This window comes from Syngnathus leptorhynchus, chromosome 10, assembly GCF_054491065.1.
Source record: "Syngnathus leptorhynchus isolate UIUO chromosome 10, UIUO_Slep, whole genome shotgun sequence".
NCBI classification, from domain to species: domain Eukaryota; kingdom Metazoa; phylum Chordata; class Actinopteri; order Syngnathiformes; family Syngnathidae; genus Syngnathus; species Syngnathus leptorhynchus.
In genome coordinates this window covers 10,344,129-10,358,239 of record NC_141204.1, presented here as the reverse complement: position 1 = coordinate 10,358,239, position 14,111 = coordinate 10,344,129, and the positions used below count along the sequence as shown (strand labels likewise).

At 41.0% G+C, this 14,111-nt stretch overlaps 1 protein-coding gene across 1 annotated transcript; it reads right to left on the bottom strand.

Moving 5' to 3' along the window:
- Positions 1-7,498: 7,498 nt before the first annotated feature.
- dact2 (dishevelled-binding antagonist of beta-catenin 2) lies at positions 7,499-12,128 on the bottom strand. The gene is made up of 4 exons (XM_085922986.1): positions 11,653-12,128; positions 10,519-10,651; positions 10,130-10,420; positions 7,499-9,687 (listed from the first exon to the last, which is right to left on the bottom strand). The coding sequence occupies exons 1-4, from the start codon at positions 11,923-11,925 to the stop codon at positions 7,874-7,876; spliced, it is 2,511 nt and encodes an 836-aa protein (XP_085779112.1). The 5' UTR covers positions 11,926-12,128; the 3' UTR covers positions 7,499-7,873.
- Positions 12,129-14,111: the final 1,983 nt, after the last annotated feature.

The window sequence follows — 14,111 nt, the reverse complement described above, 5'->3', positions numbered from 1 at the left end:
TACTCTAATCTCTGTGTTCTATCACAAGGCGGTAGATAAGGCTGCATGAACAGCACCCTGGGTTTTGACACAGGATATGCTCTGGCATTTGTTTTGCATGACCATAGACCCCCCCCCCCCCAAGCCAGATGACCCCCCCCTACACGGACCAAAGCAAAGGTCATCTGGATACCACATCCGAGCCAAAGCACCGAGCAGCACTTCACAGTCTCTGCTTTTCTATAGCGTTACATTTTACCAATATATGTCAAACATGCTAAAAAGCTGTAGCAGCTCCCTTTACTCCTCCATTGTTGGTTTTTGATAGTCTCATCTTCTGTGTGGATTCTATTCACTGTGGTTTTGGCACATTATTTTGAAGTGGGAAAACGGCTGCAGCAAACTGAACTGTTGCTTTGCTGTAGAAAATAACATGAGTCTAAAAAGAGAACATATAAGCCAATAATTCAATGCTTCTTTCATGCATGTATGCTGGGTAGTGGGTATATCCACAGCATGAAACAACACAAGTCAGAACTGAGTTTTTCTATGGCAAGCAGAAAATGAAATGCGTCAACTGCTTCTGTTTCGTCATCCTTTCTTTCGTTTACCTTTCATACACTCATTTCACAACGGATGTCTCAACTTTTATGGATCACAGAGGGACAATATGCCTGTAAAGATCGTTAAGAGCACAGAAATGAAAAGGCTTGGGCATTGATCCTTCTAAAGTGCACACAACCCTAATCAATGGGATAGATCTGCCAGGAAGTCATGAGCGTGTGGGTGTCAACCTTTATTATGTGATGCTTGCCGGATGTTGGCGAGTAAGCCCGACTGGAGCCTATAAGACCCCCGCCCGTCACCCTGTCTGCCATATTTTCTGCTTCCTTTTATGATTGCAGTATTTACAAAGTGGCGCCAACCACATAATCCTCAATGAGGTCATATAGTGCATGAGTTATAAGTGTTGCTTTGAACTGACACATCTAAGGGTGTTTGTATGATGTATCGCAAAGCCAATGCTTCTTTATTAGACAAATAGCGTCCTTGTTTTTTCATCTTACTTTGTGTTGTCTCGTGATCTTCTGTGAGTAGACCTGCTCTGTGGTGTCCTAATCCAATCTGTAGAGATAGGCCTTGCACCACAAATTGAGCATGTGGTTAACAGCCATTCTTTGAAGTTTAAAGCTTGACCTCATCCAGATCTGCAGAAACTCACTCACCAGCAATATTTCCTCTCAGGGGAGACATGCTGCGGTGCAAGTGAAGCTCATCTGTTTTGATTTTAATGTCTCAAATGCCTCATTCAAAAAGATGAGGCAGCTCAGTTGCAAGCTGTCCTCTGAGATCCTCTAAATCCTGGCCTTCATGTGTAAATCCCTCAACAAACTAGTCAAAAGTGTCACCCTGGGTTGTCCTGTTCAAAGAAACGTTGGGGTCAAACCTGCTGGGTCAATCTCCCAAAAGTAACAAAGTTAGCCCCAAACTAACCCCAGTTTCTCTAGAAACACATGGGGCCCCAGCTAGACTGTCATTCTCCACTACACTCCAGACCTGTTGTGATTTACTGCATGGGTACACAGCCCATATAAACATATCATCCACATGTCAGCATCCAGCCCTCTGGGGGATTTTTCACTGAGCCCAGGGTCCAGATTGTTAAGATTTATCCATCTCTGTTCTTACCATCATGGAACACAAGCCATGACCAGCACATAAAATGTTCCTGACAGATATTCCGTCATCTGAGCAATAAATCAGCAAACATTAGGCTGGGTTTATCTTGCAGCACATTCACCGTCAGGTGTCAATGTTTATCTTAACAGCCGTAAAAGGAAGCTCAGTTGCCACCCTTTTATTTAACTTATTTATGCCAGGAAGCAGCGGTGCGAACTGTCAGGAGAAGATAAAGGCAAATTCACCATATGTTGTCTGCTTTGAAATACAACTATACAAACATTGGGTCTTATTCTAAATAAATATAATGAACTGGTGTTTTTTTGCATTTCCTCTAAACTGGACTATCCAATTAAAAGTTTGCTTTTCTTCACAAGATACATTTTCTTCTACTCCCAGTACAAAAGGTTACGGCCAGCACTCCCACATAAGCTACTTTGAGTCGTGTTTCGAAGAGACATTCATCATTATGATGTAATCAAATAACAATAGCACGCAGGATTTCAAACTTTTGACCTCTTTACTTTTCTTTAAAGTGCCACTCCTGTGTATTTCTACATACAGAATTATTCAAAATGATTGTGATTTTACGACAATAATTATTTGTGTTCAATACTTCTGGGTAGATAGTGACAGCTGTCTGAACCTCTAGGTGCAGAGACTCAATACTGCGTGGAGGATCAGTCTGTTCCCTGCATGACCCCTGACCTCTGCGCTGAGAGAGGGGCGGCTTGTCCAAATCACTCAAGAGACAAGACCTCAGGGAGTCTTGCAACTTGTTAGTGGAGTCGGCTGAGATTACCTTTGTATGCTTCACAGTATCATGTTTGTTTGACTTTTTTGTTGTTGCCCTGTGATACAAAAACAGTGAAACAAACACTAATGACAGAGCAGACACCCGGAACTGTAATTCTGAGAAAGCATCTTTTCCAATCGCACAATGAATCATGCCTCACCAATGCACCTGCATGTGAGCTCTGATCTGTTTCGTCCGGGGAGAGGAAACTAACCACTTACAATACCTGTGAGACATTAACAAACAAACCAAACCGCAATATTGACCCCAAGGAAATGCCACACTTGGCTTAGTAATAAACAACTTCCCCCTGCTGAATAAATCAAATTAGACAATCTCCCAAGTGTTGGAAAATTGGGTGTTTGTGTACATGGAATTATATCTCGATTCAGCATCAAGAATGCACTCCAACAGGGATACACTCCTTGAAAATCAACAATTTTAGGAGGACAGGCCATAAAATAGTAGTGTATTTGTAATCATTAAATTAATAGAATGTTGACGCTTTCTGACTTGACAGCTGTGCCATCATTTAACAATGCTCATGCACTGGAGGGAGAGAAACAGGTATCTTTGCAGAAAATGTTGAATATTTCGATCAGTGTTATTCTTGATTCGTTTCTGTAAATTGCCATCTTCAGCCTTTCTCTCACTTGCACTGAAATATTGTTTGAGTTTATATTGGCAGCTTCGGTCAAACATTCAATCAATACCTAATGTCAGCACCAGAGTTTGATGTTTCATTTGTCCTGAAATGGCATTAAAATGGTCTGCATTAATAGCTCTGGAAATTGTGGAACTCTGCTCAAAATGATTTAAAAACAATAAATGTGCTGATCTTTAAATATCTGTGCAACCTATAGACTTAAATCATTTTATTTTATTCCATTAAGGTGCTGTATAAAAGCAGAATAAAAACTGTCTCAATACTCCTGTACATATTATTAATAATGATCATTCAAAGGATCTGTGCTAAAAAAAAAAAGCTTCACATGTCAAGAGGAATTTACGTCGGTAGGTGAGGGACTTGTTAGTGACCATATGGGAGCAGAAAGGAGTGCCATGAGGCCGGAGGGGGGTACCTGTAGGGTCCCATGTACTCCTGTCACTCTGATCTTATCAGGGGGGCTGCCAAGAGGAGGACCAGCTGTCACTCTCGCCATGCTTTTGATGTCCTCTTCCAGAGCTCGCACACAATTTCAGAGGAACCAGGCCTTGTTTTTGTTCCTGATGAAAATTATTGGCTTTGTTGGTGGCTAAAATAAGACAAACCCCAGAGTAGGAAAAAAAAACCCAAGATGAAGCAAGATCCTTGCAGCTGGAATGGGGAGTTTAGAGCCTTCAGGCTTGACAAAAGAGAGGCAATCCTCTGAAGTGACACAGGACATCCTGCTCATAAAACAGTCAGGACATCCTCACAGAGAAAACCGAGTCTGATAGTGAAGGAAGTGCCGTGCATTCAACAGATATACTCACAAGATACACTCCCTTGATGAATGCGTGACCTCTTAATGGACAGTCCCATTATAAATGTTTATTTACATACATTTAAAAAATATATAAATAAATTATGAATGTATATTTACCTAAATTAAAAAGTATTATATATATATATATATATATATATATATATATATATATATATATATATATATATATATATATATATATATATATATATATATATATATATATATATATATATATATATATATATTATATATATATAATATATATATATTATACACACACACACACATATGTGGCTTCAATATTGTATTCCCCAAAAAATCGTTCCTTGGTCACGACCCAAACACTGCTTCAGAGATTTTCTCTGCTAGACAATTGCTTGGCAGGGGCAAATGCACTCACTTTGCCCTCTGTCGCTCGTGAGTGCATGCTCTCCATACACTGCGAACTTTTGAACCACCCCTTGACCACAGCTTGAAGGGAGTTGAAACAATGGTAAGCAAACACAGTGGAGTGAATGAAGGGATTAGCTATTAAATGACAGGATGTGCTTAAAGAGGAGCAGGTGGTGGTAAAGGAAGGGCCTGCTAAGCTTTGCACGAGTAGAACAGCATGAATGTTTTTTTTGACTTGTTCACCATTTGCTTTGGCCATCATGCCTGCACACGTCGCAAGTCTTTGCCCTGCTCACTTCTTTCCTTCACTTTCAATCTCTGCAAATGTCTCTTCTCTCTCTCCGTTGTTGTCCACTTCTACACAACCAGAGGAGCCTGCTCCTTAACTCCGGCTGCCTACAATTGACATTCATGAGATTGGACATTCCGGTCCAGCCCCATTCGTATGTACAGTCAGCTAAGGGACAAAAGATACTGTAGAACCCATCCCCCATACAGAAGGGTGTAAATAGGCAAATGTATCTCAATCATTTCATCATCTTGAAATAAAAAATAGTAGGCGTGGAGTTATAAATATAATAGCCCGCCAGACTGGTGCATAAGATATATGATAACTTATTTTGCAACGGAATCATATTTTGCAACATAAACTTACTTGCTGTACACAGCATGTAGCTTTTTATATTAGTACACTTAAATGTCAAATAGAAATACTGACATCCTCCCTGCTGCCAGTGGAAAGCTGGACATTCATGAGTTTCTCAGCTCCCTCCAGAATCTATCTATAAAAAGGCTCAGCTCCCCTGTCCAACATTTTTCCATCAATGAACTCACATCACCTCTCACGTGACTCAAGAAGACATAGTAGTTGAAAACAACAGAAGAACTAATCACAGTTAATGCAAGATAAGCACAGACTGTGCCCACTTCTTTAAAACACTGGGAAGAGCTAGTATAAATTAAGATTTGGGATTGGACCAGGAAGGGGGAGGGGCCCCTTAGCACCTGACTGCGGCACCCCCTTGGTTGTTCTTTTAGTCCTATATGTGCTCCCCTTTGCGTTTGTTTGCAATGTTGTTCACAGTTGTCTCAGAATTGTTATAAGTAGTGTAACAATTCATGATTGTTTTCCATTGGTTAATTTTTTTTCTTGCAGATTTAGTAAATAGAAATATGGGTCGACTGTCGTGCTAACAGCAAGAGTTGTAGTTCAGTGACCTTATGTGTAACATGTAATGAGATCACTGTCCAAAGCGGCTCAGTGACACGCCTTCTAATGACCTAAGTGATCATCCGTCCTAGTACTAAAAGCACTTTTAATGACACGTTAACTTATTTATATCTCTTTAAATGTTCACAACAATGACGTTTTCACATTGGGGTTTTGAATGTGTGTTAGTGGAAACGCATTTTGATGGTTGAAATCTGGATATACTACAAATAACTAAAATAACCAGTTGCTGCTGTCCTATTTTTTTCTTCATCAAATAAATCCCTAGTGACTAATTTAACCCAAATGTAAAAAGCCCAGCCTTTCAATCGAGCTTCATCTGATTCAACTCAGATGCATGTTTCTCTGAAAGAGGCGTGATTCTTTGCCTTGGCAAGTAGCTGTGATAGTTCCACCAGTCTTTGTGGTGTCAGCAGAAAAGTGTATGATATTGATGAGAACTGACATCTGCCCATGTGTGTTCTTCCATTTGATGTCAGAGCCTGAGCGACAATCTGTGTAATGAGATCCCACATGACATCTGTAGACCTTCATTATGATTAGACAGCTATCCATAGGGAGTATTTCGGAAAGAGGCTAACTCAATACAAATACGGTTAACTTCAAGTCTTCTAAAATATCCAGGTAATCTTAAAATATTTAGACCCTTGCTAGCCTGGAATGTATTTTTCAAAAGTATTGCTCCATTCAAGGTATGCACATTCATTTCTTAGTTTAATCAGCTGTAGATCATTGGACAACAAAAGAGAGTAAAAAAAAAAAAAAGTCCTACTGAACATGAAAAGAAAATTCCAAAGACAGCAAGGATATAAAAAGGCCCCCTGACCCTTCTTTTGTTGATATCCTAGGAGATGAGCCAGTGCTACCGCTACAAAGGTTATATAGCTAGCACACAAGGTCAAGCTGACATGGTCCTGCTTCACCCAACATCAAAGTTAAGGCCAGCTCCTTCTGAGCCTGCTTGAAAACAGCAGCTCTAATCCCACTAAAGTCTTGTTGTCACCCTCACGGAGAGAGGACAGATTTGTAGAATTTAAAACACTAACTTTGATGTGAATTGAGGCCTTTGCCCCTAAGACCCACATCTTATGATGCGTGTAAAGAAGCGTTGCCATTCAGTGTGCACTTTAAAAAGTTTTGCTTTTCTTCTCAAAGAGCAAAGAGTAGAATGAGACAAGCTCAGACTGAAAGAGAATTAAATACTCGCCTCTGTTGTGATTATAGCTGCAGGGAACACTAAAGTCAAATTTGATGAAACATTGAGTTTGGCATAATCGTAAGCTTCTTAAAAAAATTCAGGTGGGAAAATATTACTTATGACCACAGGCGACAGATGTGATGCTTGACAGTTTGGTCAATTTATCCTCACTAATATTTTTTTCCTTACTAAATCTTTCCATTCATTTTGAAAATGAGATTATTTGATCACCTTGCCATTGTTAACTCCTTTTCATAACTCAGCAACACAATCATTTCTGCTTCACTTTCATCTTAAACTCGGGACAACTTAGCTGTTCCTCTCTCACGTACTGTCATCGCAATGTCCATTCATGTGCGGTGAGTGTTAGTTTTAGTGCTTCAGCGCAAATGTGTTTACTTTCATTTGAATGTCTGAGTGCTATTTTCACCCCACTAATTAAGCGTGACTGTCTGGGTCAAATGTTGAATCTGCAACTTATTAAGCTAACAGCTGGTCCAAATCAGGAAACCAGATAAGAAGCTGTTAGAGATATCCGTACTAAATTGGTTACCCACAGGATGTTTGTTAGGATCAAGATGTTTCATTTTCAACTGTGAGTCACCAGAATGTTGTTTACTCACATTAAATAAGATAATAATTTCATTTTCTCAATCAAACCCATCTGTGATTGTATAATTAAACTGTAAAATGGAATTGTGTAGTAAAAGGCCAATGCAAGTAAGATTCAATAATTATTAATTGGCAGTTTATTATAAGAAACACAAATTGTTGCTCAGAGAAAATCAAGACAGTAACAGACAACACACAATTACATGAAATAATGTCGGAGTTATTTGTCGATGTACACATTTTTTTTTTTACTATGAATGAAATATTTAACGTTATGAATACGACATGCAAATGAATTACAATAAGATAAATATTTACAAATAAGTGTAAGTATAATTGTGTGATACAAGCATGCTTTAACAACAAAAAACTAAATAATGTTTTTTAATATTTTTTTATAATAAACAATCAGTGCACTGAAAAAAGAAGGATTCTGGAAGAGGCGAGATCTTTTCAATAAAGTTCTGTGTTAATTTCGTACAGCTCTTTGACAAATATTTTGCCTCAAGTAATTACACCAGGGTCATGACCTTCAGTGAAGCGGGCTGGAAGCGCCGAATCTTCTTTTTCAGGGCCCGTGAAGCTTTGATGCGACAAGCTGAGGGCTCTGGTCGTGGGAGTTGCTGAAGGGTCTTTCCAACTGCAGTGGGCACCAGAGAAGCTTCCGCCCATACCAGGTCGCCGCACTCCTCCTCAAGGCTATCCAGATGGTCCCCTTCCTCCACCGATAGGCTGCTGTCAGAGTCGGAAAAGGATTGGAAACTCTGGCTGGATTCGCTATCGCCAAAGCGATTGGTGGTGTTATCGCTCATCTCCCCATCGCTGCTCGCGGCAATGGTGGAGTGGAAAAGCGACATGCATTCAGCTGAGTACTCAGACTCGCATTGAGGTGGGTAGAGGTTGGACATGTGATAGGGTGCTGGCGGGTACCTGGCATTGAGTTTAGCATTGAATGAGTTAGAAGACATGGGTGACATGAAGAGATGATGAGGTCCCATCCATTGGCCCGACTTGGCACCCGCATTGCGGTCTAAATGCATATTCCCTTGCACTTGTGCAAAGAGTTCCTTCGACCTCTGACGTTGAGCACACAAAGCTTGGAACTTCTCAGCATCAGATAACCACTTGGCCGCTCCGTGTCTCTTCTTTCTCTGCTCCTGCTCATACTCTCCACATTGCAATCTGCGGCTTTTGCTGGACTTGGTAGCAGCCGGAGTAGGGTGCGGCTTTGGATGGACCTTATGGGTATAGATTATTCCGGGGCCACACTGGCTTGAATCTGAGCCTGAACCTTGTTTATGCTCCTCAGATGGACAGCAGGGGTATTTCTGGATGACCTTCCCTTTTCCTAGTCTTCTCAGATCTCCCTTGGATTCTCTGGCTCGTTCACAGGATGATTGCTGCTGCCTCAACGCTCGAGGCTTCTCACTGCTCCTTCGTCTGATTTTTATGGCTTTGGTTTTACGATCAGCTTGTCTCACCTTGACCCTCTGAGTTCCAGCAGGGACAAATTTGGCATGGACAAACTCAGGGGAGCCATTTTGCACCTCAAAGACTTGACTATCCTCTGTGCTTGAACTGTGAGACATGGCAGCTCTTTGTCTCTGAGCCTTCTTCTCTATGGGCCTCATTTCCCCACATGCTTTTTCTGCATAGCCTCTAGCTACAAAAGCAACATGCGTTTTGTCCATCTTCCTCAATGATGAAGTCGTGACCTCATCAGAACTGTACTCTCTCATCACAGCAGGATAGGAATACCCATATGAAACCTCCTGAGGTCTCCCAGACTGTTGGTGGCCTTCATTATCAGTTGTTTCTCGACCGGAATTTGTCACGCAGTGTCTCTTCTCTTCATTATCTAGTGGTATGGTCTGAGTTGGGGGAGGTTGAGGAAGAGATACCGGTTTCTGTGGAAACACAGTTACGACTTCAGGTGGTTTCCTCTGATAGTCTCTGTGGATCTGCATAGCCTCGGTGGTCATTTGAATGTGAGATTTGGTGGAGCTGCGCTGGAGGAGCTTGTCAATGTAACCCACAGTCTTGGTATCATAGCCCATCTCAGTACCCTGGAGCATGTCGGAATCACTCACTGGAGGCCGGCCGCCATCTGTGGCTGATTCACCACCTTGGAAAAAGATTGGACTTTGGAGGGCAACAGCATGCAAGGGGCTTGGGTAGTGATACAATTCAATTCCATTACGGGAAACCAAATTGCTCTGGAATTTAGGGTCCATTGTAGGGATCTTGGGATTTGGGCACATCTGTGGTTTCTTAGCATCCATTGGTTTATAGTTCAGTCCTTGATTTATCATCCTGTCTAGGTCACCTGGTGGAACACAGCAAGCATAAACAAGAATTAATACTTTGATTGACCTGCTAGTGAAAATATACTTTTATTTAAATATTTATAATAAATATTTTTAAGTCACGTTATTATTGAATACAGTAATCCCTCGTTTATCGCGGATAATTGGTTCCAAGAACCACCCGCGAAAACGGACTTCTAAAAGGAATGTAAACAAACATTTGGAGAAATACTACATTGTCCTAAAGGTTAGACAAATGTTTCCTCAATTTAGAAGTTTTATTTGGACTTTTAAATGTTTTTTTTTTAATTGGAAAAAAAATCCTCGATGTAGTGAAGCCGCGATAAACGAAACGCAAAGTAGCGAGGGATCACTGTATATTAAATAAACCACGCATAACTATTATACTATGCATGGTTTAATGATGTGTTTGCTTCATCGGAATTAAACAGGAGTGTCTACCTGTTGATACAGGTCTTGGCCGTCCAAGTTCAGTGACAGTAGAGCTTGCTCTGATCCTACTGCTTCCAAGATGAAGGCCTGTCGCCCGGGTAGCGTTGGGATGGGATGCACCTTCATCGGCCGAACGACGACGATACACGTCAGCTTGAAATGGTGGGCTCACATGAGAATTCGCCGGACTTGCGGAAGGGGGGAGAAGACTCGTCTGGGAGGATGACAGGCACTCACTGTACACTGAGGTGCAGGAGTTTGACAAGGAGCAAGAGCCACCATCACTGAGCTCATAGAAACCTGGAAAGAGAACAGTTACTTAATGGCAAAACTCGATTGACTTTACACTTTCTTCTTTAAATCTAGAGCGTACTGCGGGGTAATGTAAGCACACACACCTGAACTTGGCCTGCTGTCACTCTCCAGCTGCTCATTGGAGGCTTTGCTTACATCCAGCTTCAGCTCACTGATTTGTTGATCAAGCTGCTGAAGGTGAGTCTTCAGTCCTACATCCTTTTTCCGAAGACGAGACTGTAAAAAAAAAAAAAAAAAAAAAATCAAGCAAACCTGGGAACATAGTCTCCATTCAGCACTAGCTAATACACAAGTCAGTGTTCATTTATATTTAGGTCACAAAAAAAAAAGTCTGGAAACACACTTGTGGATAAAGACAACCACTGTACTGTCCTTAGAAAAAGAGGTGCTACTCAGCTATGGCTGATGATTAACCCCAGCAGGACATGGGGGAGCAAGGAAAAGCAGTGGTGGGTAACTCATTTCTCCCCCACCGCGAGGGCTGGCCATTGTGTAAACTGCTTAGAGGAGCAAAGATTGGGGGTTGGGACGGAAGACTGTTTGCTCTGGCATTTACTGTTACAGTTGTTAACGGGGTGGGAAATAAATCTTTTTGGAAATCATGTTTATTATTTAACTCATGCAATCATTTTCCTGCAACTACAGTACAACTATGTGTAGCACAAATAGGACTAAATGTAATATATGGCTAATGTAATTTAAGATGGGATGTAAAGAGGATTTGAACTCTCCTATGCATCACAAGTATCACATAGGAAATCCTTGTAGGCATGCTTGATCTTCTTCAGCACACATGGTAAAATTTGTCACGGATAGGACCTCACATTGCCAGTTGTCAGCAACACTCAAGGGCAGCACTGATTGTGACTCTATTCAAAGAAAGCACACACCATCCCTCATTTTATGATATATCCTGGCATTAGTGGTTAATAATTGTGACTACCCCCCTGCAGTTCACGCCACACACACCATACTTTTCTCAAGCAATGAAGCTGATTTATGACTCCACTCCTGCTTCCTATCTCCAGCTGAGTACTTGAAAGTTTGCTACTAAACTAAGGCATGTGAATCAGCAGCTGACTGCAATATTCACATTTTACATTCAAAGTAAAGGTGACAAGTATGTGATTTCAAATATTGTCATCAGATTGCATATCAATGCCAGAGCTCTATCTTAGATACATCTTTTGTGACTTTGCATTGAAACAACTTCCTACCAGCTGTTGCTTCAGGGCCGAGAGGGTGGCCTCCAACCGCTGCTCCTCCGCCCCCATCTTCTTGGCGTCCTCCGGTGCGGCGTGCATGCAAGTGACCGGTTCTTCACGGTCCGCTCTGAGCGCCCAGCTCACCATGTCGCTCTGTCTGTCTCGAAGCAGATGAAGCTCTTGCAAACCGGCAAGGGCGGCCTGGAGCCTCTCTCCGACCCTGCCGCGGTCCATTCCCACGGCAGCGCTCATCATTCCCACGTATGAACTCTTAGTACTCAGCATGCTGGAGGTCAGACACCGTGCATATCCAAAACTTCATAAAACGGAGAAGAAATCTCAACAGTGACGTGCTTGGTCAGTGTCTTGCTGTTTTCTGCGGTTGTTGACCTCCAAGGCTTTTAAAGTACCTGATAGAAATACTCCGGAGCTCATAGGAGATTGAAGCTCCTCCTACAGACCAAACGGCCCCGCTCCCTATTGGCTGGCCCCTGGGCCCCATGCAACATCTGCTTCTAATCTTCCTTTTCAAGTGTTCCCGGGAGCTGCCAAGCCGCGCACAAAGATGTACGCATTAAGTGTGATTGAGCTATTTTAATTTTTACTTCGAAATAATCCCCTCATATATAGGACCATATTCCCATGACGAATAAATATTATGGTTTCCACATTGCACGCACGCATGTCTGTCTGTCTTGTATTAAAAAAAAAGAAACAAAATCACGCTTCACTTACAAACAAAAATATCACCCACCGTGTGTACGCAAGTTGTTTATGTACCTTCTGCCACCTAGTGGGCGATCATTTAATTGTTCCGTCTATCACTGTATAGATGTCGCTGGCATGGATACATTATTTGTAGCTGAATTATGTTTGGACCGTTTAATTGAGATCGGATGGTTAGCCACTGGTAGAAAATCAGTCAGTTTTTGTAGTTTTTGTTCAGCAGCAAGAACACAAAAGTGGATCAAGCAAACCTGTGCAAAAACTCTTAGCCGACTGCGCCCTCTTGTGGAATAACAGAATATATATATTTTTTCTCAGGGTCGGCGGGGTCGCTTATGATAAGAAATGTGTGAGGTATAAATATAAATCCTCTCACTATCGTGTCACTTCAATTACCACTCGCCTGTCTGTGCTGCAAGTTGAAGCTAACAAAGTCATGACGGTGAAATAATGTCTTGACGAGTGAACATTCAGACGTACTCAATGAGATTAATATTCAGAATTTTATTTTCTTCGTATTTGTACAAAAGTAATTAATGAACGACACGTTAATGATGCTGTGCTCGATTTTTTTTCCTCATCAATTTTGTTCTTTTGTGTAGAGGAACAAATAAAAAAAAAAACTTCCCTGTAAATCCATCCATTTTTGTCTCTGATTGTCCTCATTGAGGTCAACCACAGGGGTCACACAAGGCACACATATATAAACAGAAAATAACTTACACTCATATTCACACTTTTTCAAACAGTGTAGACCCTTAAGTCGACATACTAAAACATGCATGCTTTTGGAAAGTGAGGTGAAAGTGAAGCTAAAATGCTTCGAGAAAACCCACACAGGCAAGGAGAGAATATGCAAACTTCACACAAAAAGATTTTAGCTGAGATTCAAACCTGGAACCAAAGACCTGCGTGGCAGTCAGTCCATTTCTGAAAATCAAGTAAAAAAAGAAAAAACGTAAAAATTGAATATATATTCCATTATTATTAATCTATTGTTGTTGTTAACATCTTTTCTTTACCTTCCTTCAATAGACGAGAAAATTACCTGTAAAGACAGTTTGGATTCTGAAATTGCCGATATTTGAATATTCAAGTCTTTCAAAGTGAATGTTTTCTAAACGAGTACTGGAGGACACAGACTTTGCTGCTATCAAACAAGATTACAGTTTTGAGAACGTTGATTACTAATTAGCAAATAATACTATAAAAACATATCAAAAAGTGACTATCAAAGTGACTCATTTGAAACAGAGTAATCTTAAGCTCTTGACACTAGAGTGCAGTCTCACACAAATTTCCACCCTTTCCAACTCGTTCACTTTTTATTGTTTGCTTCCCACACTCTTGGACTTTGTGATTTCCTGAGGTCTTTAATCCAAGTGCTGCTTATGTATCCAGTTGATATTTTTCACAAGCACAAAATTCAATCTCTTGTTTATTCCATCACACACACTTGTTACAATGTCACCAAAATGGTCACATTACATAAGGCCACTCATCCTGGGGATAGCGTCATGTCCTTGTGATGCTGCTGACAGACAACACTGCATTGTGAGGCCTAGATTGTCCCCTGTGCCCCCATCTCCTTCAAAGACAGGGTGACATCAGCAGGATTGGCCAGGTAGACAATTTTATAAAATACAGTAAGCCCTGTCTCAAAATTCTCATTTATTTATTTATTTATTTATTTATTTATTTATTACAGTGAGGCATAAATGACAGGCAAAACTAAATGTTCCAGA

Excerpts from the sequence above, each read along its gene's own strand:
- dact2 (XM_085922986.1), bottom strand. The coding sequence starts at position 11,925 with ATGCTGAGTACTAAGAGTTCATACGTGGGAATGATGAGCGCTGCCGTG. Across the intron at positions 10,652-11,652 it reads CGGCCCTGAAGCAACAGCTG|TCTCGTCTTCGGAAAAAGGA; the intron begins GTAGGAAGTTGT and ends TTTTTTTTACAG. Across the intron at positions 10,421-10,518 it reads TGACAGCAGGCCAAGTTCAG|GTTTCTATGAGCTCAGTGAT; the intron begins GTGTGTGTGCTT and ends TTCTCTTTCCAG.